This window comes from Lepisosteus platostomus, chromosome 10 (assembly GCF_059453375.1).
Source record: "Lepisosteus platostomus isolate fLepPlt1 chromosome 10, fLepPlt1.hap1, whole genome shotgun sequence".
NCBI classification, from domain to species: Eukaryota; Metazoa; Chordata; class Actinopteri; order Semionotiformes; family Lepisosteidae; genus Lepisosteus; species Lepisosteus platostomus.
The window spans coordinates 38,555,825-38,578,685 of NC_142620.1; the positions used below are offsets into that span (position 1 = coordinate 38,555,825).

At 36.9% G+C, this 22,861-nt stretch overlaps 1 protein-coding gene across 1 annotated transcript in view; it reads right to left on the reverse strand.

The window, feature by feature from the left end:
• The window catches only part of LOC148653672 (kelch-like protein 4), a 110,226-nt gene that overhangs the window by 29,290 nt on the left and 58,075 nt on the right, over positions 1-22,861 (reverse strand). The window contains exons 3-7 of the mRNA XM_088648938.1: positions 21,372-21,508; positions 19,199-19,395; positions 14,651-14,863; positions 9,563-9,749; positions 6,811-7,035 (exon numbers count right to left, since the gene is read on the reverse strand). Coding sequence (XP_088505064.1) covers positions 6,811-7,035; positions 9,563-9,749; positions 14,651-14,863; positions 19,199-19,395; positions 21,372-21,508 — 959 coding nt within the window. The remainder of the gene's footprint in view (positions 1-6,810; positions 7,036-9,562; positions 9,750-14,650; positions 14,864-19,198; positions 19,396-21,371; positions 21,509-22,861) is intronic.

Here is a 22,861-nt window from a genome sequence, read left to right on the forward strand (position 1 = left end):
AATCTTGCTTTCATAAAATATACCAACATTTGAATGACTGATGATTAACATGCTGTAATACACAGTTCAAAATTAAAGGCTCGAATGCTGTACATGAGAGGTTAAGCTCCCCCTGGCGGTTTTACAAGGCGACGCCGGATAGCTAGTCACGTGACACACGTGATACCGCGTGATACCCCGGTGGGCGTGTCGCGGTATGCCGTGAAATACCTCACCCATTTTGAATGGCTGCATCTGTACCTGTCCAGACTGCTCTGAAAACTAAAACTGTCTGGGAGTTAAGGAAGTCCATCGATCCCAAACTCTATCATATTGTATGTTACAATATGCCTTACAAATGAAAGAGAATAGTAAAATATATATGTTATATCTCTGTTATATCAGTAATATATAAGAGGACTAGGGGAAGGGTCATTTATAACCGGTATTTCCGTAACGAAACACTGGATATACAAGATATAGACCTAGGCAAGATGGCCGCCAAGGATAACCAGCTGACCTGCTGTTGGAAAAGATCTATGCGGCGAAACAATGAGACACAGGTGAGCTGCGTCAGGAAACAGAATATAAATGCCCCAGAAGCAGTGAGCCGGCGCGGAAGCCGATAAGGTGAAAGCATTTTGGAGGAAGGAGAGGTTTAGGACTGTGCTGGAAGGAATTAAATAATAATGGACTATTGGATACAGTATATGACAAAGATTTACGGATTACGACTTGGATACGGTGCGGATTAGTGTGGACATACGGCTAATACAGCAATTGTCCCAGGCCACCCTCGCCCAGTTTCAGGCTTTAAAAGGACAGCAAGAAGCTATCCAAGCGCAACGGGAGGCAAATCAAATTCAAACCGAAACTAACGAACGAATTCAAAAATTAGTACTGGAAGAACTGCAAAGATTAGGGGAAGAATTCAGGCAGACCCCAGTAACAGGGAGAGACCCCGTTCAGGCTGAACAAATTGGGCTACAAAAGATGACAGAACTTGATGATGTGGATGCTTATTTAACCACATTTGAAAGAACTGCATCTCGAAATGCATGGCCCTAGGAGCAATGGGCCTGGAGAGTAGCGCCTTATTTAATTGGAGAAGCCCAAAAGGCCTATTATGATTTAAAAGAAGAAGATGCAGAGAATTATGAGACTCTGAAAAAGGAGATTTTGGCAAGACTAGGGGTAACCTTGGAAATACGGGCGGTCCGGTTTCACAATTGGAGATACCAAATGGACAAGCCTACGAGGTCTCAGATGTTTGACCTGGTACATCTGGCAAAGAAATGGCTCCAGCCAGAAGAATTAAACCCAGGACAGGTGGTAGAAAGGGTGGTGTTGGATCACTTTGTGAGGAGTCTGCCTGTTCATCTGAAAAGGAAAGTGAGTGGGGATCCCCAGACACTAGATCAGGCAGTGAAATTAGTGGACAGACACCATGCCACAGAGGCCTTGTTTAGGGAGAAAAAAGGGGGACTTTCAAAAAGAGGAGAGAAGAAGCCCCAAGAGTCTGGAAACTGAAATGAAGTATCGGCCAATAAAGTACAGTGATTATCGAGGACCTATACAGTTTAAGAAACCCCTTCGGGACAGATCAGACTCAAGGCCCCGACCATGGAAAGAAACCCGACGATGTTTTAATTGTCAGGAAGAAGGGCATTTAGCCAACCTTTGCCCTGGCCTGTCCGAACCCATGCAGGTAGACCCCAGTGATGAAGCCAAGTGTAATTGCCTTACAGCACGGGTCCCAACCTGCGAGGATCCCCATCTTCTCAAATCGAGATGGGGGAGAACCTGTCAAGGTCTTGTTTGACTCCGGCAGTACTGTGACCCTGGTGACCCCTACAATAGTTCCTGGAGAACTGGAGATCCGGGGAACAGAGGGGATACCCATTACTTGCATTCACGGGGATACCAAGGTCTATCCGACGGTAGAAATTAGCATCTCTACGGAACAGGTGACCTACCGTTCAACTGTCGGAGTGGTTGAACAGGATCCTTACCCTGTGGTACTGGGACAAGACTGTCCCCACTTCCTCCAAATTTGGAACACTGTCCAAACAGCTAGGTGAAGACCAATTCCCTGTCAAGAAGGCTGAGGTGACGCCCCTAACGATGTCCCAGCTGAGACGGACCCACAAGAAGGAGGAACTGGACTTGGAGATGAATTCGTAAATATGGATTTACCGGACTTGGAGCCACCAGAACATCGTGGTAGGTTTGGGACGGCCCAATTAGAAGATGGAAATTTGAAACATGCGTGGAGACATGTCAGAAAAATCGATGGGAAGTGGCGTACTGATCCTAGTACATTGAGTTACCCATATTTCATGATAAAAAATAATCTCCTCTATCAGGTGCAGCAGAAGGGACAGGAAGACATGGAACAACTCCTGATTCCCCAGGCCTACCAGACGAAGCTCCTTAACTTGGCCCATAGCCACCTACTGGGTGGACACCTGGGGGTGAATAAGACGTCCGAGAGACTACTCTCTAGGTTCTTTTGGCCAGGGATCTATAAGGCCATTGAGAAGTACTGTCAGGAATGTCCGGAGTGTCAGAAAATGGCTCCACAACCTTATTATAGAAACCCTTAGATTCCCCTCCCAATTATTGAAACCCCCTTTGAACGGATTGGGATGGATTTGGTGGTGCCCCTGATCCGAACCACCAAAGGTCACCAGTATATTTTAGTGATAGTGGACTATGCTACAAGGTACCCCGAAGCCATTCCGTTGAGAGCTGCCACTGCCAAAAATATAGCTAGAAAGCTGGTACAACTGTTTGCTCGGGTCGGAATTCCTAAAGAGATCTTAACTGATCAAGGAACTCCTTTCATGTCTAAAATCATGCGAGACTTATGTAAGCTACTGGGAATACATCAGATCCGAACCTCGGTCTATCACCCTCAAACCGATGGGCTAGTCGAACGTTTTAGTAAGACCCTGAAAAGCATGCTGAGGAAGGCTAGGCAAAAGGATGGGAAAAATTGGGATCAGCTGCTCCCGTAACTCATGTTCGCGGTATGAGAAGTGCCACAGGCACAACCCTCACCTTTACAGACCATCATCGAACATGTGGAACAAATGAGAGAACGAATAAACGTTATTGTTCCTATTGTGAAAGAAAACCTGGAGAAAGCACAGGCTCAACAAAAACAAGTTTATAATAGGGGAGCTATTGCGAGAGAATTTAAACCTGGCGATAAAGTACTGGTATTAGTTCCGACCCCAGAATGTAAATTCTTGGCCTCCTGGCAGGGTCCTTATGAGGTGGTGGAAAAGGTGGGACCGGTCAACTATAAGGTCAAGCAACATGACAGAAGACGGCAGCATCAAATCTACCACATCAATTTATTGAAGAAATGGCATGGGACCGAAGTTCTGTTCTCCCACTTCTCCCCTGACCCTTTGGAAGAAAAAACGGGAGCTGTAGACATGGGAGACCTGGCTCCAGCTCAGAAACAGGAACTACAAGAATTCCTGTCCCAAAACAAAGATGTTTTTTCCCAGACACCTGGTTGGACCCATCTTATACGACATAAGATTACCACGGAACCAGGGAAGAAGGTAAGTCTACCCCCGTATCGAGTACCTGAAGCTAAAAGGAAATTGATTTAAGAAGATGTGGAAAAGATGCTAGAAATGGGATTAATAGAAGAATCCCATAGCGAGTGGGCGAGCCCGATAGTTCTGATCCCCAAGCCAGATGGAACTATTCGATTTTGTAACAATTTCAAATGGTTAAATGAGATCTCGCTGTTCGATGCATACCCCATGCCTCGTATTGATGGACTAATTGAGCGATTAGGCAACGCCCGATACATCAGTACCCTTGACCTTACAAAGGGATATTGGCAGGTGCCACTGGCCGAAGACCACTTTTGCCACACCTGAGGGGCTATATCAGTATAGAGTCCTACCCTTCGGTTTGCATGGCGCTCCCGCAACATTCCAAAGATTAATGGACTGAATACTGAGGCCATATCCCATATCGTGATTTTGCAGCTGCCTACTTGGATGACGTTGTGATCCATAGCACGACATGGGAAAAACATCTACAACACCTGGAAGCAGTGACTGGAGCTTTGCGAGCAGCAGGATTAACAGCCAACCCAAATAAATGTTGTCTGGGGGCTCGGGAAGCCAATTATCTTGGTTATACGATCGGGAGAGGATTGATCATGCCCCAAGAGCAGAAGGTGCGGTTAATTAAAAGCTGGTCCAAACCTGCTACAAAGAAGCAAATCCGAACATTTTTGGGACTTGCAAGTTATTATCGACGTTTCATTCCAGGGTTTGCCTCCATTGCCGCACCTTTGCACGATTTAACAAAGACGAATTCTCTGGAAAAAATAAAATGGACCGACTTGGAAGAGAGGGCCTTTCAAGACTTCTCTCTCTTCTCAACCCGTCATACAGGTACCGGACTTCAATAAACCTTTCATGGTACAAACTGATGCTTCTGACACTGGAATTGGAGCCATACTCTCGCAAGAAATTGATGGACTGGAGCATCCTATTCTATATATTAGTCGCAAGTTAAATCCTGCTGAAAAACACTATTCTACCATAGAGAAAGAATGTCTAGCAATAAAATGGGCCCTGGACTGTTTGAGGTATTATTTATTAGGAAGACGGTTTATATTGTACACAGATCATGCGCCATTAACCTGGATGTTACAAAATATGGATAAAAATGATAGAATTACACGATGGGGACTTAGTCTTCAAAGGTTTCAATTCCAAACGGTATATAGACCCGGAAGGAAACAAGGGAATGTAGACGCCCTCTCCCGAATGCACTGTTTATTTTTTTCTAGACCGCCCGAGGACAGGGCTGATCTCAGGGGGAGGGAATGTAAGAGGACCAGGGGAAGGGTAAGTTATAACCGGTGTTTCCGTAACGAAACACTGGATATACTGGATATAGACCTAGGCAAGATGGCTGCCAAGGATAACCAGCTGACCTGCTGTTGGAAAAGATCTATGCGGCGAAACTATGAGACACAGATGAGCTGCGTCAGGAAACAGAATATAAATGCCCCAGAAACAGTGAGCCAGTGCGGAAGCCGATAAGGTGAAAGCATTTTGGAGGAAGGAGAGGTTTAGGATTGTGCTGGTAGGAATTAAAGAATAATGGACCATTGGTTACGGTATATGACAAAGATTTATGGATTACGACTTGGATACGGTGCGGATTAGTCTGGACATACGGGCTCGGAAATTTGGATCGTTTAAGGATACTGGCAACGGACTACGGAACAGACTTGGGAAACATAGGGACGAAGGACAAAGAAGATCGGTGTGGTATCTCTTTTACACCTGTTTTCCCCCGGCGACACCACAATACATATAGAATGAGTTACTTCTGTCTTTGTCAATGGTCAGTAAATCTGATTTCAGTGTTAACAAACATTTCAGTGCTCAAGTTTAAACTAATTAGAATGAAATCCAAAGTTCTAAATTCAACATGTACTATACCCTATATACACTCCAAATGTAATATATTGTACTGTAATTATACAATGATTTTCTTATTTACTAAGTAGAAAATTGGATACTTTGTTTACTGACCTACAATTACAATACTGTATGTGTACAAAGTTTTGCCAGTTGTATGTGAAGATTTAATGAATATGTGTATTTTGTTATAAAACAGACAAGTCACATGATTAACAATAAAAAAGAGGAGGAGGCAACTGGAATACTTAATGGCAGACTGTGTGGTCCCCTTGATTCTTACAAAACTATGTTTGTAACACACATTTGACACTATGGATTCTCCCTTCTCTGATCATCAAAGAGGCCATATTTATGAGCTTTGTGCAAGATAGCATGCTTTCAAAAACCCTTTGACATCTAATGTACCCCAACGAATATAACAATAAAAAAGCTTACCTGTCTAGCACAAACATACTGTATAGTGCCTCATTCCTAATCATGCAATAATCATTCCCAATCATACATCCTAGTCTTCTGACCAGATTCTCCAAGTTGACTCTATTTTCAGCGAGCGGTTCTGAAATTCTCATGCAGATTAATGATGATTAATAATGAGAGCTGATAAATGAAGTGGCACTGTATGGCATATACTGTTTCTATAGAGAATACATAGCTGTGATATCTGAAAACTATATTCCAATTCTCAGTAAATTCCCACTATATTGTCATTTTTGCAATTACAGATGCTTTTCAATTGAGCAAATAAAAATGCCAAAGTAATATTTGTTTAATCTATCCAAATATTGCAATTAAAATTTAGTGTTTTCAAAAGTAATGCACTTTCTAAATCACCTCAATGTTATTTTAATATGTGCATTTTCTTTAAACAGGAAACAAAGGTTATCCTGAGCAGCATAAATTTTAAAAGGAAGGCAATAAAAACAATTTCCAAAACACATTACATTTTCTTCTCCAGTAAGAAATAAATTAGTATTAAAGGAACAATGTACTCTGTAAGGGCTTAAGAAAGTAGAAGGTGTAATTAAAGAGAATCATTTGTTCTACCACTGAATTTTCAGGAAACATCACATACTAGTTTCTGCCAGTAAGCTTTCCATTGCTATACATCTCTGCTGGGAATCAGATTTGATCTGATCTGTACATTATCACCGTCACCATTATTTCATTTTATATAGCTCAAATTTATATGTGAGGCAAAACCCAAAGTCTTAGAATCCTTTTCAAACAAATTATGGAACTAAGAAAAAAGTAATTTTGCAAAAAAGATATAATTAATGTACAGTACTTCACATCACGGTGGTTAATAGCAACTTTTGGTGTCTATATTAAGAACTAATAAGGAGTGTCTTCATCCTACCTAATCCATGTCTGTGAGTTGACATTGGTGGCATTGTGGTCCATACTTTTGTTATTGGGTTGTAACACTCCACCATGTTAGATGTCTTTAATCCATCTCTGCCACCAACAACATAGAGCTTATTATCAATTACTGACACCCCAAACTGCAGCCGCCTTCCATTCATGGTACCAACTTGGATCCAAGTGTTGGTACGTAGGTCATATTTTTCAATTGTTGTAGCACCTACAAAACAAAACAAGGAGAGCAAGTCAAACTTTGCAGTGGGTTATATAGTATTTTTTTTTCCAGTTACATGATTTTCATTTCAGAGAGGTCTTATTTTCCCACAACATGTATAAAGACTATTATTGTATTTTTCAATAATTCAATTAATTTTAAAATGAATGAAAATTGTCATGGCTCCTAAGTGGCTCAAGCAGTAAAATTGCTGGCTTGAATTGCAGATTATACTTGGTGGTTTGAGTGTTCAAGCATGGCATTAGTCAACAAGGACTCTCTGTTTTCTAGCAAACAGCAGTTCCTGCAGTTTGTTTTCAGTGAGAAAAAGGCCACTCCTCCAGGTAGTGCTACTTCTCCTGTCAGACACAGTGAGCTTGCAACATGTCAAATGATGAATGGCTGTGCAATTGAGCATGTGGGTGTAACACGCTTTCTCTCCCAGATGGTTATAGAAGGCTAGAACAAAGTGTCAAGATAATTAACAAAATATGGGTAGTGTCGGTAAATAATAATAATGATGATGATGATTGATTAACATCATCATAATAATATAGTAGTTCAGGTGGGTAGCTGCGTCAGCATGCGTAGGCTGCAAAGGAACAAGTAATAGGTTTATTCCATGCTAAAAAAAGGGAAGAAAGAAAACACAACATTTCGGCCGTGGAACCTTCTTCAGGTGTGAGTCTGAAGAAGCACCTGAGGCATCTTGTACCTCCAGCAACCTTATTTACTGTATCTCTTGCAGTAAATGCCCAGCCATCTACATTGGAGAAACAGGAAGGAGACTCAGAGACTGCTTCAGGGAACATGTCAGGGCTGTGAAGATTAAAGATCTCTCCAAGCCCATTGTTTCTCATTTCACCTCTGACGGCCACGACCACTCTAATCTCTCAGTCTGTGTTCTCAAAGACGGTTTTCCATACTCATACATCAGAAAGACTATCGAAAACCAAACTTTATCCTGCAGATAGGATCACACATTCCCCCTTCTCTTAACGACAGACTACTCTTCTTTTAAATTTTCTCCATTCATTGGTAGTTTCATTTCACACTTTTCTACACCTATTCGGACTTCACACCTCTTGATTGGCCTCTCTTTCTGTCCCCTGCTCCCGCCTCTCACTCCTCCTCCCTCCCAGCCTTTGTTCTCCCGCTACATTACCTTTGCCTACTGCCTTGTCTCTCTCACACCTGAAAAAGGCTCCATAGCCGAAACGTTGTGTTTTATTTCTTCCTTTTTTTTCAGCATGGAATAAACCTATTACTTGTTCCATCATAATAATATACTGTACATGCTATGCTAAGCTTTCTATGGAATAATGATTTCCTGAAAAATGACAAAAATATATCACAATTTAGGAATTCACATTCATTTTCAAAGTTTAATAAAGAAATGAGATTTTAAGAAAATTATATAGCATAAGCTTAGTTTAAACTAACCAAAACATTGAGTTCTTAAGAAATGGTATTCAATGCTGAGAATAAGAAATTTCCCAAAAGATCTAATCTGTTGAGCCTCCTGGTCATGTTTTTTCTCTGCCTGTAAAAAGCTCAAGCAGAAAAATTAAGAATCCTTGTCATCTTTTAAATTTCTTTCTTTGAAAACAGACTTCATTATCATTTTGTGGGCCAGGGAATAGCTCTTTTTTAAAACATTGAGTTGGAATGTCACCAGCAGGAAGTTTTCTCATTTTTAATTGCTTGGCAAGTGTCATGTTATAATTTTAGCCCTCTCCGGAACTTTTTTCCAGGACTATAATGCCTCATGTTTCATTTATGTCATGTACTCTTGCTCTGCTCACAGTGTGTGATACACACAGAATATCTTAAGTGGATGTGTGACTATGGAAGTGAAAATTATTTTGCCTGAAACTGATTAGGTCATCTGGATGATATTTAGAAATAGGACTAGTAAGAGTATCTCTGTGAGGTTTTCTTCCTATGAAAAATATTTACAGAGGACTTTGAACAGCATGGTTACATAAAAAATTGAATCCAACAGACACTTATATATAACAGATATATAAGTAAAGATTGATGTGGGTATGACAATCAATATTTTCTAAGTGCTCAGGTACAACTTGGATCACAAGAACCAATTCCACACTTTAACAATCCCATACTCTAATCATATGCTTTCAATAAGGTTTGGGTGCAAATCTTTATATTGAGTTCTGTTTTTTTCTTTTTGTAAAACACCCTTTTTTGATTTCTGATTTTTTATTACACTGACATAACTTTGTAAGCTGTGTATTTTCACACTTTGAAGCACTGTGTATTTGCCAGGTTGCAAATTAATACATAATATTATTAAAAGAAAATATATTCTATTGGTTCTAATACTCCTTTGCTTAACTCTGTAATACATTGCTTTACTCCATTTGCAGTTATCCGTTTCATTCAAGCTATATTATGAAACAATGTATATAAATCAACTACTTGTAACTACCACAGAGTAGGTAATCTAATAATAAAATTGTGTACACTGCGATCTGCACAGTTTGTTTAAGTTTCTTCAAGCTGCATTTACCTTTAGTGGCATCCATGCCCCCCACTGCATATAGTGCTCCTACTGTGGACTTCCGAGGCTTCGTCCTTGGACTTTGTAGCATTGGTCTCCGTTCAGGTAACAGGTGGTATTTCATAGCCTCCATAAGCAGCTTCTGGCACTCCAGATCATCAGCAAACATCTTATTGTTTTCCAAGTCAGCTAGAAGCTAAGTTGAAAAGTAATAATAAGACTATACAGTTCATCTACTAACATTGAACATTAACTTCATCTATATGTACTTTTGACGTAGGTCACACTCCAATTTGTGATTTTTTTCAATCTGTGCAATTTCTACTCCAATACTTCTCAGGCTTCTTTAAGAAACTACCAATAGTTTTGGTATATTTAAATAAAACTTCATATTGATTGCTCTTGGATATAGATAGTTATATTTATTTGTGAATGTCCCATACATGGTACCATTATTTCTTAAAATACAAGTGCTATAATCAGGCTGTGATTCTTCAGTAAACTATAAATTAAGTGCTGAAAACAGAATGCAATGTTTAGAAAGGATAGTTTCATAACCAGTAGACTCAGGGCATTAGACATAAGGAAGATACAAACATAAAGAAGATACAAATATCATGAACAGTGAATAACTGTATTATACAACTCTTAGATGAAAGTGTCATTCACAGACTAAATGCTCTGAACCTGTTGATAAAGCTAAGCATCTTTTAATGATATTTCAAAAGTGTGTCATGGACTCATGAACAATTCTATTACACCATGTGTCAAGACCTTATATTAAATAAAGTCTGAGATATTTTTCTGTTTCCTATTTAAGGATGAAGAAGGGGAACATATGAGAACCCTGTGACACCAAAGTAGAATCCTTAAATACAGGACATGGTGAGCATGCTAAGAGTTAATTTAGTTCAGATTTGACAAACGTCCTCCATAACATCTGAGGAGCTTCTAAGGGTTCAAGCATGGCAAATACGATTTCTAGATGAAGAACACAGCACCAATCTAAGGGTTGGCTGGCAAGCATTCAGTACTGAAGTCGGCTTGGTTACGATATTCAGGATTTTCTGTAGGAAGCTGTGGCAACTCATTGTGTCAGAATGGTTGGCTGTCCAAGATGAGTTTAACTGGTAGTAGAAATAGAGATGATTGAAATGACTGTTTCTGGAGACTGATTAGAAGTAATGAATGAGTGGCAAGTTCAAAGTGTGATGTTTTGGAAAAGTGATACAAGAAGATGGCACAGTATAAAAAGAAAGAAATGCTGGAATATGACTTCTGAAAAGATGTAGTAATGGCATCAGAGGTCCTGAATTTCTGAAAAGGGAGGGGAATCTACACGTAATACAATGAATTAGCTGGCCTCATTATTTTCCTCAGTAAAGATACTGTAAAAGTCTTTGGACAATGCATGGCAGGTGAAAGTTTGGAGGTTTTTGGAAGACAGAGGGTGGTCTTTATAGATAGTGATGCCAATCCACTGCTCGGTATGAGCCACAGCATTCAATGAAGGTGCAGTTTATGTCCAGGATAGCAGAGATGCAAAGATGAAGCAAGAAGTCAAGAAGATAAGAGACAATGGGCCCCAAAGTATGATGTGCATATTGTACTTTAAGTAGACGCAAATGCAGCCAATGCTTGTGACAAGGTGGCACAAAAAAGTTAAAAACGAGGATGATCCCTAGAGACCCAAAGGAGGAAAAATGTCAAAGTATTCTCTGTGCTGGATGAATTCTGAGGAATCTGAAAATTCTATTAAGGTTGATAAAGTTTAAGTGTGGAGAACATCAAAGTGAGAAAGTCATCCAAGAAAAAAGAAGAAGATTGAGAGGAACTGGTAAATAAAGCAAGATCCAGCTGAGGACGTCTAAAAGCTGAAAGTGTCAAAAAGCTTTGGGCTGGAGTGGCAGTTGAAAGAGAGTTGGATTGTAAAATATCCATCTGGTACCTGGGGTTTATGATCAATAAACAGTTATTGCTAATGCTTTTAAATTTATGCCTGTCATGAGCAACATTCTGCTGCTTCGATAGTGTTAATGATTGTGTAGAACAGAGGAAAATAATCACTGCTGTACCGCAGTATTATTCCACATGGTGAATTCAGTTTTTCACTGCTCAAAGACGATTGATAAGTGTCACTTGTGGTGCATTAGGTGCTAGTGAAATAGTAGCTTAATTTAATGTTGTACAACTTCTTTAAATCCATTTAAAATAGAATACTAATATTAATAACTGAAGTAACCAAAGGGAAATGTTGTCAGCTGAAAAAGATAACAGAAGTTTAATAATGTTTCTGAATATCATTAAGGGTATATTTAAGGGTATAAGTATATTTATACAGCTGGTAGTGATAGCTGAAAATAAAAATTTACTTTTTCCATGAACACTTGCTGTTGTTATTTTTGGAAACATTTTACATGCTCGTTTCCTATTACAACTTGCAATATTCAAATTAAAAACAATAAACAACATACACTTGAACAAACATGTTATGTACAGTAAGTAATTATAAAATACCAAGGATTTGCATGACTTGCAGGACCCAAGGAAGCAGAACCTTGGATTTCTGGGAGAAGTAGTTTTTGTTGGCAGATTCCCAATAAGTTTGAAAAATTTGAAAAACCTTGTTATTTTGGAATTATCTGTTCTTTCTCTTATCAACTAATTTGGAATAATTTCCTTAATCTATTTTTTTCCTCAAAAGTGTTTTAAACATTTTAGAATTTAATTATATTAATTTGAAATAAATTATTACTGTTGTTAACTATCTTACTCTCATATACGTTTAAAATTACCATAGTTGATATGAAGTTAACAAGGTTAACACATCTAAAATACATAGGATTTTAATTACAGCTATTTTGTTTCTGTTACACAAAAAACAGGAATATTATCTAATTGGCTTAAATTGAAATTCAATTGAAAATTAAATTAAAAAAGGAAACTTGTATAAGTACCAAAGTGTTTTTTTGTGATTGTATTTTCATATTTAATAGATTTTTAAGCAATTAAATATGATTAAACATCTAATCATAATTTCTATTTAGCTAAAAAACAAACCTAAAATAAAAATGAGTCAAAGGAATATTCATGATATTGGAGGAGAGAGTACTTCCCTGCTGACAAAGTCATTCAAATCACTATTCAAAACATATTTAAGTCTTTTTTGTTTTTGTTTTTGTGTATTGATTTGCTTTTAAAAACAATATGTCTTTAAAGTCACAATGTGTGATATATTTTCAAAATTTGAAATCTTAAATTTATCTGTTTTATATTTTTACCATTTCTAATAATTCTGTATACAAACTGTAATTCAAAAAACAATAATTTTGTTAATGTTCCACCATATTTTGACATTAAGTATACAGAAGCTGTATGTTGTTGGAGCTGTGTGTAATTGTAATTATATGTGTAATTATATTTAATGAAATTATTTTTCTGTATTAGATTATGCATACATTATGATTAGCAGAGGAAAGCACTAATGGGTTAATAAACATTTAATGTTATATGTTATATTTTACTGTACAGGGGTGAGTTTCCCGAAAACGATGAATCTTAGAGACTAACGAGCAACTTTACGATGTACGTACGTAACGTATGAGCTACTTTTTCGTGGGTTTCCCAAAACCCCTCTTAATCGATCATTTAACGAGCGAGTATAAATTACTTCTTTGTTAACCCCTCCCCTGCAGTCGCTTAGCAAAAAGCATCACAAGTCGATTGAAAAACAATCGATTGACAATACTTTCATTATATGGTGTCGGTTTTGGTCCTTCAGTGGGATGAAATAAAGTTGTGAAAAGGAATATGAAGCAAACATGACATCCTAATTTAACAACAATTTAAGCGAAAGCGTATAGATAGGCACAAAATGGGAACCTTATTGTTTCTAAGAGAAAAGAAAATAAATGACCGTCAAAGAAAATCAAGTTTAACTGCGTGGACACTGTATGCGTCCTGCACGACGTCTTTGATTTATTTAAAGCCATATTTGCCATGCGCTGCCAATGTTAAGAATCACAGTGTTTCATGAGAAAAAAATGTTGTTATTTTTTAACATAAAACGGTATTCAAACTTTAAATATTGTATCGACCGCGGGTTTCGGTATGGAATGGAGCAGGCATGGGACTCAGGGAATGGGGCTGAACAACACATTTATTAACTCGAATCGGGAAAGGTACACACACAGGGACAGGGGTTACAGCGCTGCACCTACACTAACATACACACACGAAGGGAAGAGACTGTATCCCAGACTCCGTCCCACTATATGGTCCGGTAGTCCCCAGGTGCTGTTCTGAGCCAGCCCTGTGTGGCGCTACATTGTAATACATGTTACATGTTCCACGTTCTTTATGGAATTTAAATACAATTTAAACCCCACCCCAAAAGTACTAAAAGAGGGAGTATTATTAAAACATTTGACTTATGAATATGAAATTTACCCAAGATGACTAATAAATTCATTACTGTAGAAATAAATGTTATTTTTTCGAATTTCCTCTTACATAGTACAACAAAATATCAAAATCCTTAATATAAACTTAGTATTCTATATTTCCAGAGAATTCCCATGACGTGAATTGAATGTGCTCTGTCTGGCGATCTCTGTCATTAAGGTTGGCGCAAGAGGTAGCCAGTTTAAGAAGCACTTAGTAATTAACGAGTGGGTCTGGGAGCACGTAGATTACGAAGGATTTAACGTTCTACTTTAGTCACGATAGGTTTTGGGAAACACTCGTAAATTAACGATCTATCTTAAGAGCGAGTTTACGATGTTCTTAGCGCTATGATGCTTTCGGGAAACTTAAATTATTAAAAAATAGTATAATGTAGTGCTGTTCCGGGTAGCGCTGACCTACTACAGTAGACTGACTGACACCTCATGCATTAAAGATGACTGCATCTGTACCAACCACTCCTGTATATTTGTGGCAAAGTCTTTACAATATGGGAATTATGATTATTTATTTTAATTATTGATTAATTCTGTCCATTTATGTATTTCTCTATTCTCATAACCCCCTTAATGTAAAATATTTTATTTTATGGATCCTTGGATTAAGAGGAGCTTGATTAAATATGGTTTATACCTGTGGAGGGAGAAGTGGTAGCCGGATGTAAGACAGCAGAAGTCCAAGGTCCTGCTGTCGGCTTTGTACATCATGTCTTACCCACATCATTAGAGCTTGGAATATTGTTTCTTCATCTGGTACATTAATGTCATCACTGGCCAGGAGCTTCACAATTTCAGCACTTGGTAGCAGGAGGAACTCCTGGTTTTGTATAACCTCTAGAAAGTGTTCCTAGTATACAAAGCATGGAAAAGGGGAAATAAACACTAATTAAGACATTTGTTTGACAAATGTATTCAATTAGCTATAAAAATAATTTAAATACTCCAGCCTGAATACTATTAATATTCAGGTTAGAAGGCAATTGAAACACTGAACTACTGTAGACCTTTTATTGTTATTGAATACTGTAGATAGTTAAACTGTCAAACAGGTCAACTTTACAAGGGAATATACACCATTCTTAAAAAATAAATATATTACATATAAATAGACAAACATGAATCACTTGCATTCTCTTCATGTGTGGTGTTTGACTGCAAATCCTTAATGATTTTAGGGCATAGCATTTCAACAGTCCTGATACTAGGATGGTTTATATATAAAGCAGGTATCACCTTCCCTAAGGAAGACAGCCCTTTCCTTTACAGCACTGTTTTAATGTAGAGAAACCCAGTAAATAAAAGCTCTTCTCCATTCAGAGTATGCTTATCCTTATCGAAAAACAGTTAATATACATCTGTTCATATTTTGCAAGTGCAATACATGCAAACATGTACAAATATTTTGTTCACTGTCATTCTTAGGATCCTAGCATTCTTAGATCTTGAAAATATCAAAACAAGCAAGTAGAATCTGATACCTCAACACACCTATGCAGTATCTTGTATCCTCATAGAAAAGGGACAATTTAGGATATTTGAATACAATTAAATGGGCCATGTTTGAGAAAAGGGACAAAATCAAACATCTGAAAGCAATAACACTGGGCAAAACCCCACAAAAACTTGTGAAGAACATGAAAAGTCCTCTAAAACAGATGCTTGAGACCATAATCAAAACAATAACTTGAACACTACAGTATAAGGCACCATTGCTAACCACACTACTATGCAACCCAGTAAAATATATAAACATCTAAAACATCTTGTTAAATTATGTCCAGTTTCTATATTAAAATTAAGCTGTCACCTATTTAAGGAATCATAATAATGTTAACATCATAATGTTCACATTCGAAGACACATCATTTACTTTTAAGAATTGCTTTTCTGTGAACACAATTACAAATGGCATTGAAATTAACTTGACAGGGAGACTTTACCTTGTTCCCTTCACACAAGCTTGTTCCCTGATTTATTTAGAGGATAGATCTCTGTGATGCATGTAATGCATTCAAGATTAAATGTTGGAACACACTACCCTACAACTAAGAAATGCACAGAAGTTATTGATCACTTCAGCCTGTACCAAATTACTGTGCCTATAAGAAATCTATCATGATCTCACCAAGGAACATTTTAATGAATTAGCTTCCATGTATTGATCTATTCGACTTTCACTTAAGCAGTATGTAATCCCAAAAAACCCAGTATTGTACAACATCATTATGTATTAATTAAGACAATTTAGCATTTTGTTAAGAGTAGTTAATTGAAGTTTGTCCATTTGCCTATTTTTTCACTGGTTATGTTTTCTAAACATATTAAAGGTGGAGTGCAAAATAATAAGGATAATAAAACACATTATAAAACTGAGTTTAACAGTGTATGAATTGAAAAGTATTTTTTCAGTTTAGAATGAACTACCACAGTATCAACTTTCTGCATCAAATGGATTCATGGATTTATATATTGAAATGAAAAGTCTTTTTCAAAAACAAAAAAGTCCATTTATTTGCAGCAATCTCGCTAGTGTCATATCTAAAATTAGTGATAGCAAAGAGAATGCATAGAAATGAGAAAGCTACAATCAAACAAATTACCAAAAAGGAAAATGGAATGGTACAGATGGAAAAATGCATAGAAAGGCTTGAATATAAATTGTGGATATTTGACCAAACCAAGTATCTCCCTTACTGGCCTTAAGAATAAACATTGTAGCCTGACCCAAAGAGTCATAATTCTAATTTTCAGACTTTCATTTCCATTTGGAAAAACATATAATTTTTTTTTCCTGAGAACAGAGCAAACAAGGACAGAACTAAGAATGTAAGGTTTGGTACTTAAAGGCTTGCTGTGTGCTCTTGTAACAGCATTATTTATATTGCATGTTAAATTAAATTTCTAAAAACATTAATTGCATTAAATTATTCTTTAAGACTTTTTTAAAACTTCTCATATTCATTGAGAATCTGTAACTGATTTCATTATATTTGTTTTATTTAGTCTTCTATACAATATATAAAGATTTATATTAAAGATTCATATAAAGAATATTATATGTTCTAAATCCTAGACAAATAGTGTGAATTAAATTCATTTATGTTACTCCAGATGTAATTTCATCATACTAATCTTGCTTTTTAAGACTAATATTGTTAATTACAAATAGCAAGATTTGCTATTTGTCGAAAAAACAACTATCCATTCCTGAAGAAAGAGGAACAGGATGCCACAATAGCTTTGTTTCTAAAGAAAAAAATAGAAGGGTTTCAAAATAGCATGTTTAAAGTAAATACAGCCAATAATGGGACAGGAAATCTTTAAGCCTCTGTGTGCAAGATTGAAATCATTGAACAGGAGGTTCTCCTGCGTGCGTCCTGTGATTGGATCAACCTTTGCACTCTGGAGGACCACTGTTATCCAATGTAAACAGTCTGTCCAGATGTTCTTTAAGAGATAACAGTGAGCCTTACAGCGTTTGTCCTCATTTCTACTGTGTCATCTTTTGAATTTGCACTTGCTTTTAGTCTGAAACCATTTCCACTATTTCCTTTCTGTTCTGTCTATATATAACAAAGATAGACATGTGACCTCTTCTTTTTTTCAAAAAAAGTGTTTTTTGCCTCTGAGTTTAGGACAATCTATTGAGCCAGAGAATGTATCTGGATAAAAAATTTGATCTTAAGTTTAAATGTTGAGTCAGTGTGCTCCACATTCACCGTGTTTTTTTGCACTTACAATATAAAATATAATCTTTAATCAAATTAATTTTTTAGTTTTACATTATTTTTTTTTAAACTGCACAGAATTGAAAAGACAAAAAGATGAGCATGTTGTTATTAACTGTAGAGAAGTAAAAACACATTTAGCATTATTTTCTAAGTTGACCTATGAATTGTGATTATGATGAGTAACTTAAACTATGACCTCATAAAAGCTACTGGAAGTTTTGGTTTCCATACAAACAATCAGGAATTAACTGTGCAAGCATTGATTCAAAACTACATAAACAGTGTTGTATCTCTTTATAGCCAGGCAGTATGACGTCATCTGTAGAGGTGAAAGAACCGCCATTATGCATGGTCATGTCTCAGAAAAGTTATCTTAGAACTTTCCCAGTCTGGTTGTTTTCTTGAAAATGTGGAGGAGAATCCCTCATAAACTGCAATATGAAGTAGAAAATCATTTTTTTCCATCTCTTATAGTTTTTGTATTTACTATTTTCAGACACATTTTATGTGAAGTCTTATATATCCACTATAACACTTCATAGAGACGTACTGTAGTATGAGGCTGATATAACATTCATATCAAGTTTGTAATTCAGTGAAATTCTAATAACAATTAAATGAGCCAAAGGATATAAAGGAATAGTATACTTAATACTTTGGCATAGATAAACACTTCCACAACCCTCCTCATTTAAAAGGACTGAACCAGGGAGGATGCTGCAACAGAGAAGCTGGGATGGAAGGAGGGGTGCTAGAAAAGATGAACACAGAGTTGTGGGCAGCCAGGTAGTATTTATATACTGTATATATTTATATATACAGTATGAAAGTGTGACATTAGAATTTGACCTCCTCCCAATTTTCTGTTAATACCACAATTTCAGTAGTTCAGTAGTAAAATGAAAATAACTTACAGTATGCATATAAAGAGATAGCATACTTAATACTTTGCTTTTAACCTGGCTGACGAAATGATAGCATTTTCCAAAGGTCAAACCTGTCACAACCCCCCAGAAAGATCCCCAAAAGATAGACACAGATTTTGAAGATGGAGTGAGTGCAGACTGCATATCAGCTACCAGGGGGAGAGGCACCTTCAAGGACAGTAAAAAGGAGCACTGGGAAAATGGAAGAGACGAAACAAACGTAGGCTGGACAGTAGGCATGGTGGGATGGACTTTTGACCAGAATCGGGCAGAAAAAAGAGGGTGGATGGAGAGAGTCGAGTGAATGGAATTAAGAGAAGAGAGAACAGGGGAAAGGGAGATGGAGCAGCCATGGTTCTCTCTTTGCATAGCTCATGTAGGATGTGAAATTCTTTGATTTTCATCGTATATTTTAAGGTGTGTATTACCAATTCCAGAAACAGGAACAATTATAATAAAACATTAGTATTGGTGCTACTAAACCCTTACTGATAATGTTATTACTACTGTTACTGCTCCTCTTACCATTGTGTAACTGTGAGCAACATTTAGGAGGTCCATGCACCCTTGTGCATCAGCAAATGACCGGATTCCTAAACAGTTGGAGGGGTGTAGTTGTTTCATGAGAAAGTTGCAGCACACTTCAATCACTTGAGAAAGTTGAAGAAGGCAGGCAGCAGCCAGGAGACATTCAATTGTCTCTTCTTTTAGCTCCAGAACACCTACATATTCAAACCAAAGAAAAAAATATCATTTTCTGTGCTTGTCATCTGTAGAAATTCTGTTCAATTAAATGATAAATGTGCAAGTTCACCACAAGACATACCTGTTTTAGGCAAATATGCCATCTAAAGCTATACTATATCAGAACATACAGTAATAGAGTGTAATGTATAGTAAATGCATACAGTATTAGTTTATCTATAATATACATATTCATTTACCATTATAGTGATTCTATTACTCAGGATACAAAGCTATTTAAAAAGTAAAATAAATGATAGAAAATAATGGCAATAATGACATGGTAGAAAATATATAATTATTATTGTAGAAAGGTCAAAGCCAAGATATGGATACTATATGTAAAATGGAACCCACTCTAAATCAATACAGTATGTCATTCAAATAGATTTTTACTATACTTGAGCGAATAAAACAAGTAAAACATTTTGAATTAATAAAATTGTTTATGATAAAAATGTGTGGATACTATTCACGCTGATGTACTGAAACTTTAATGGCGAAAACAGGCCTATCTCAACTTCACATGTTCCTGCACTGAGTTACAGCATCTAAATTCATTTAGAAAGATTGTAAGATCCCAGCATCTTTTGGTAATTTAAGTGATCTGTTTTTGGCACTGATAGTTCTTTGTACAGTACAAAGCATTTTAGTACCTGCATTAAAAGAACAAAATGGCACAATCTGTGAAAATTTAAGATGATCTGCCATTTCTTGTTTTTCAACCAGCTCATACATATGCATACATTACCTTGGATTTCCATTGCAGATTAATCTTTTATGAAGGAACTAATCCCTTTCTTCTACAGTAGTTCATCTCTACTATTTCTAATGGTTCACCAGTAACAGAAACTTAGTTTTCTCTCCCTTTGTATGGATTGCATTCACATTTGTAGTTCTCCTGAAGTTGTAGCTCCCATCTTTGTGAGAGTTCATGTATCCTTGCTATTACATACAGTAAGCTAAGTATGAATACCATCCAATACCAAGATTTTCTTAGGTACAACTGGGAAAATGCCATCAGGCTCTGACAATTAATTTGTATTAATCTGCCATAGCCTTTGTATAACTGCCATCATTAATCTTATTTGATCTAATCTTATCTTATTTCATTGTATTTTGTCACGAGAAATTGTGATTATTGTTTAGACTTGCTTTATTGTGCCGTATCCTTATAGCACCCTTTTATACTGGGCTAAACATACATCAGATGCAACAAATTTAATAGGGCACACAACAATTATTTTAATTTTTATTCTTCAAGTAAAAATACATTTTAAAATAAATGCAGCTGTAATAAAGAAAATTAATAATATTAAAATTAATATTAATATTTGTCCAGTAATAAATAATATTTGCTACAAGAACTAATAAATTATTTGTGAGGCATAGGAGGCTGTTTTTTCATTAAGCCTCAGTCTCTTACTTGTATTTGTTAAATAGCAATATGGATAAATCAGTCCTTCTTCTCCACTAGTGAAATATATGACTGTTTATGGATCTAACACTTTTAAGCTTTGGACCAGAATTTCCAAACCAATGCACCAATTTGACAGTATTGTAACAGTGCTCTAGGAAATGCCACCTCTGGTATAAGACAATTAACTAAGGTTCTGGCTGCTTGGTATTAGAGAGAAAATATCACTGTTCCTAAGTGTAGGGGTGTTAAATAAGTGTCTTGTTTCAGTCCTGCTTTGGATTGCACAAGCTGGTCTCTCCCTTCTCGAGTGAATTCACTGTGCAGTGGGGCTGCGGTCACATGGTGGCTGCTGTGTGCCACCCAGTTGCATTTTAGTAATGGGTCAGATAGGCTTCCTCCAATATCTAAAGTCCTTTGGGATCAATTGGGTGAGAAGTGCTATAGAAAGCAAGCATTTATTAATGGTAAAATGTTGATTTATGATATTGCTTAGATTAACTGTACAAAGGGAATGAGCATTTTATGAGCACTCACCAGTGTATGCGTAATGAACCAAAGATTTCAGAGCATCAGGATCCACCCCTTCCATCTTAATCTCCTCTTGTTTAGCTTCTCGAACATCATTGGTGAACATGGCAGCAAAGTAATCGGACACTGCACTCAGAACAAGTCTGTAAATTTACAAGGGAATAAAAACTATAGTCTGAAAATTATACTGTAACTATTTTACTGTGCTTTTCAACTGTACAGTCAATTAAAATTGGTTGCTGGGCAGTTTTTTCTATGTTGTGCTTTTTTTTTGCTTTTCTCCATATTTTGCAGACTGTGTCTATGCTTGTCTTGTTTTTTTGTGTATAGTAACTGAGTTGATGTGGGGAAGAAGTGTAGGGTGTGTGGTCTGGTCTTTTTAAGATGGGTTCTAGTACAATATCTGTGATCTCTACACTTTGCACAAATGTACAGTACTGCAATAAAAGCAAAAGCATCCATTTTTTTTACGTGCTCACAAAATCCTTGAGTCAAATCATTCCTAATATATAAAGTGTTATATTTTCCTGAACTAAAATTGGTTATAGAAGCACAGAAGCTATACAACCCACTGAAGCTATGCAGGTGTGAGGCCAGTACCTAGATGGTGCGCGGTACAGACACGTACCGGAGGTAATTGGCTACAGCGTCACGCATTTTGACGCAAGATGATGCGCGGTACCACGGTACCTGATTGGTTGACCGACAGGGGCACTCGTGGTCTGTTGGTCTGTCGTAGAAAGATTTACTGTAAACGTCTTTACTGTGCCCGTTGTAGTATTGAATATTCATATGGAATTTTACCACTGAAGGGAAATCTTAGTAGCTGAGCATAAAAAGAATAGGAGCATACTGTAACGCGTGTGAAGGCCATAAACGATATTAATTTTGGAACATAAACATACAGTATATGGCTGGTCTCGGTACTTTAAAGAAAAAAATACACACCAGTATTCCATTTCTCCCTAAACATTGTAAGCTTCGAAGTCTTTAACTAACGTGATACCGGAGTCAACAAGCACACTTTTAGAATTTGATTAAAAGGGAATATAATATGGAATCGCATATCTAAAGAAATTAATAACGATATAATTCTATTCATGTACCGCAACACAAGAATAGTACACGCTGTACATTGTCTGTCAATAATGTTTCTGTAGTGCTTTTTCAGCACTCTGCATGTGACCGCGCCGGTGGCGCCGTGGGTTAGGTTCCTGACTCTCATGTCACATGGTCTGTGATTGAATCCCACTGGAACTATGACTTTTTTTTTTAACAAACATTTCTTTGAAAAAATGAAACGTTTCCCTTGGTCAGAGATTAAATAAAACCTCACTCGCACCAAACAAATTTATATTTCTAAATATCACAACATGATCGAATTTAAGTCTTTTTAATAACAATGAATAGTCACCTATGCGTTACAAAATAAACATTAAATTGATTTGAATCGCGTTTTGATTTAAATCGTAAACGCGTGTTTAAATATATGTGTT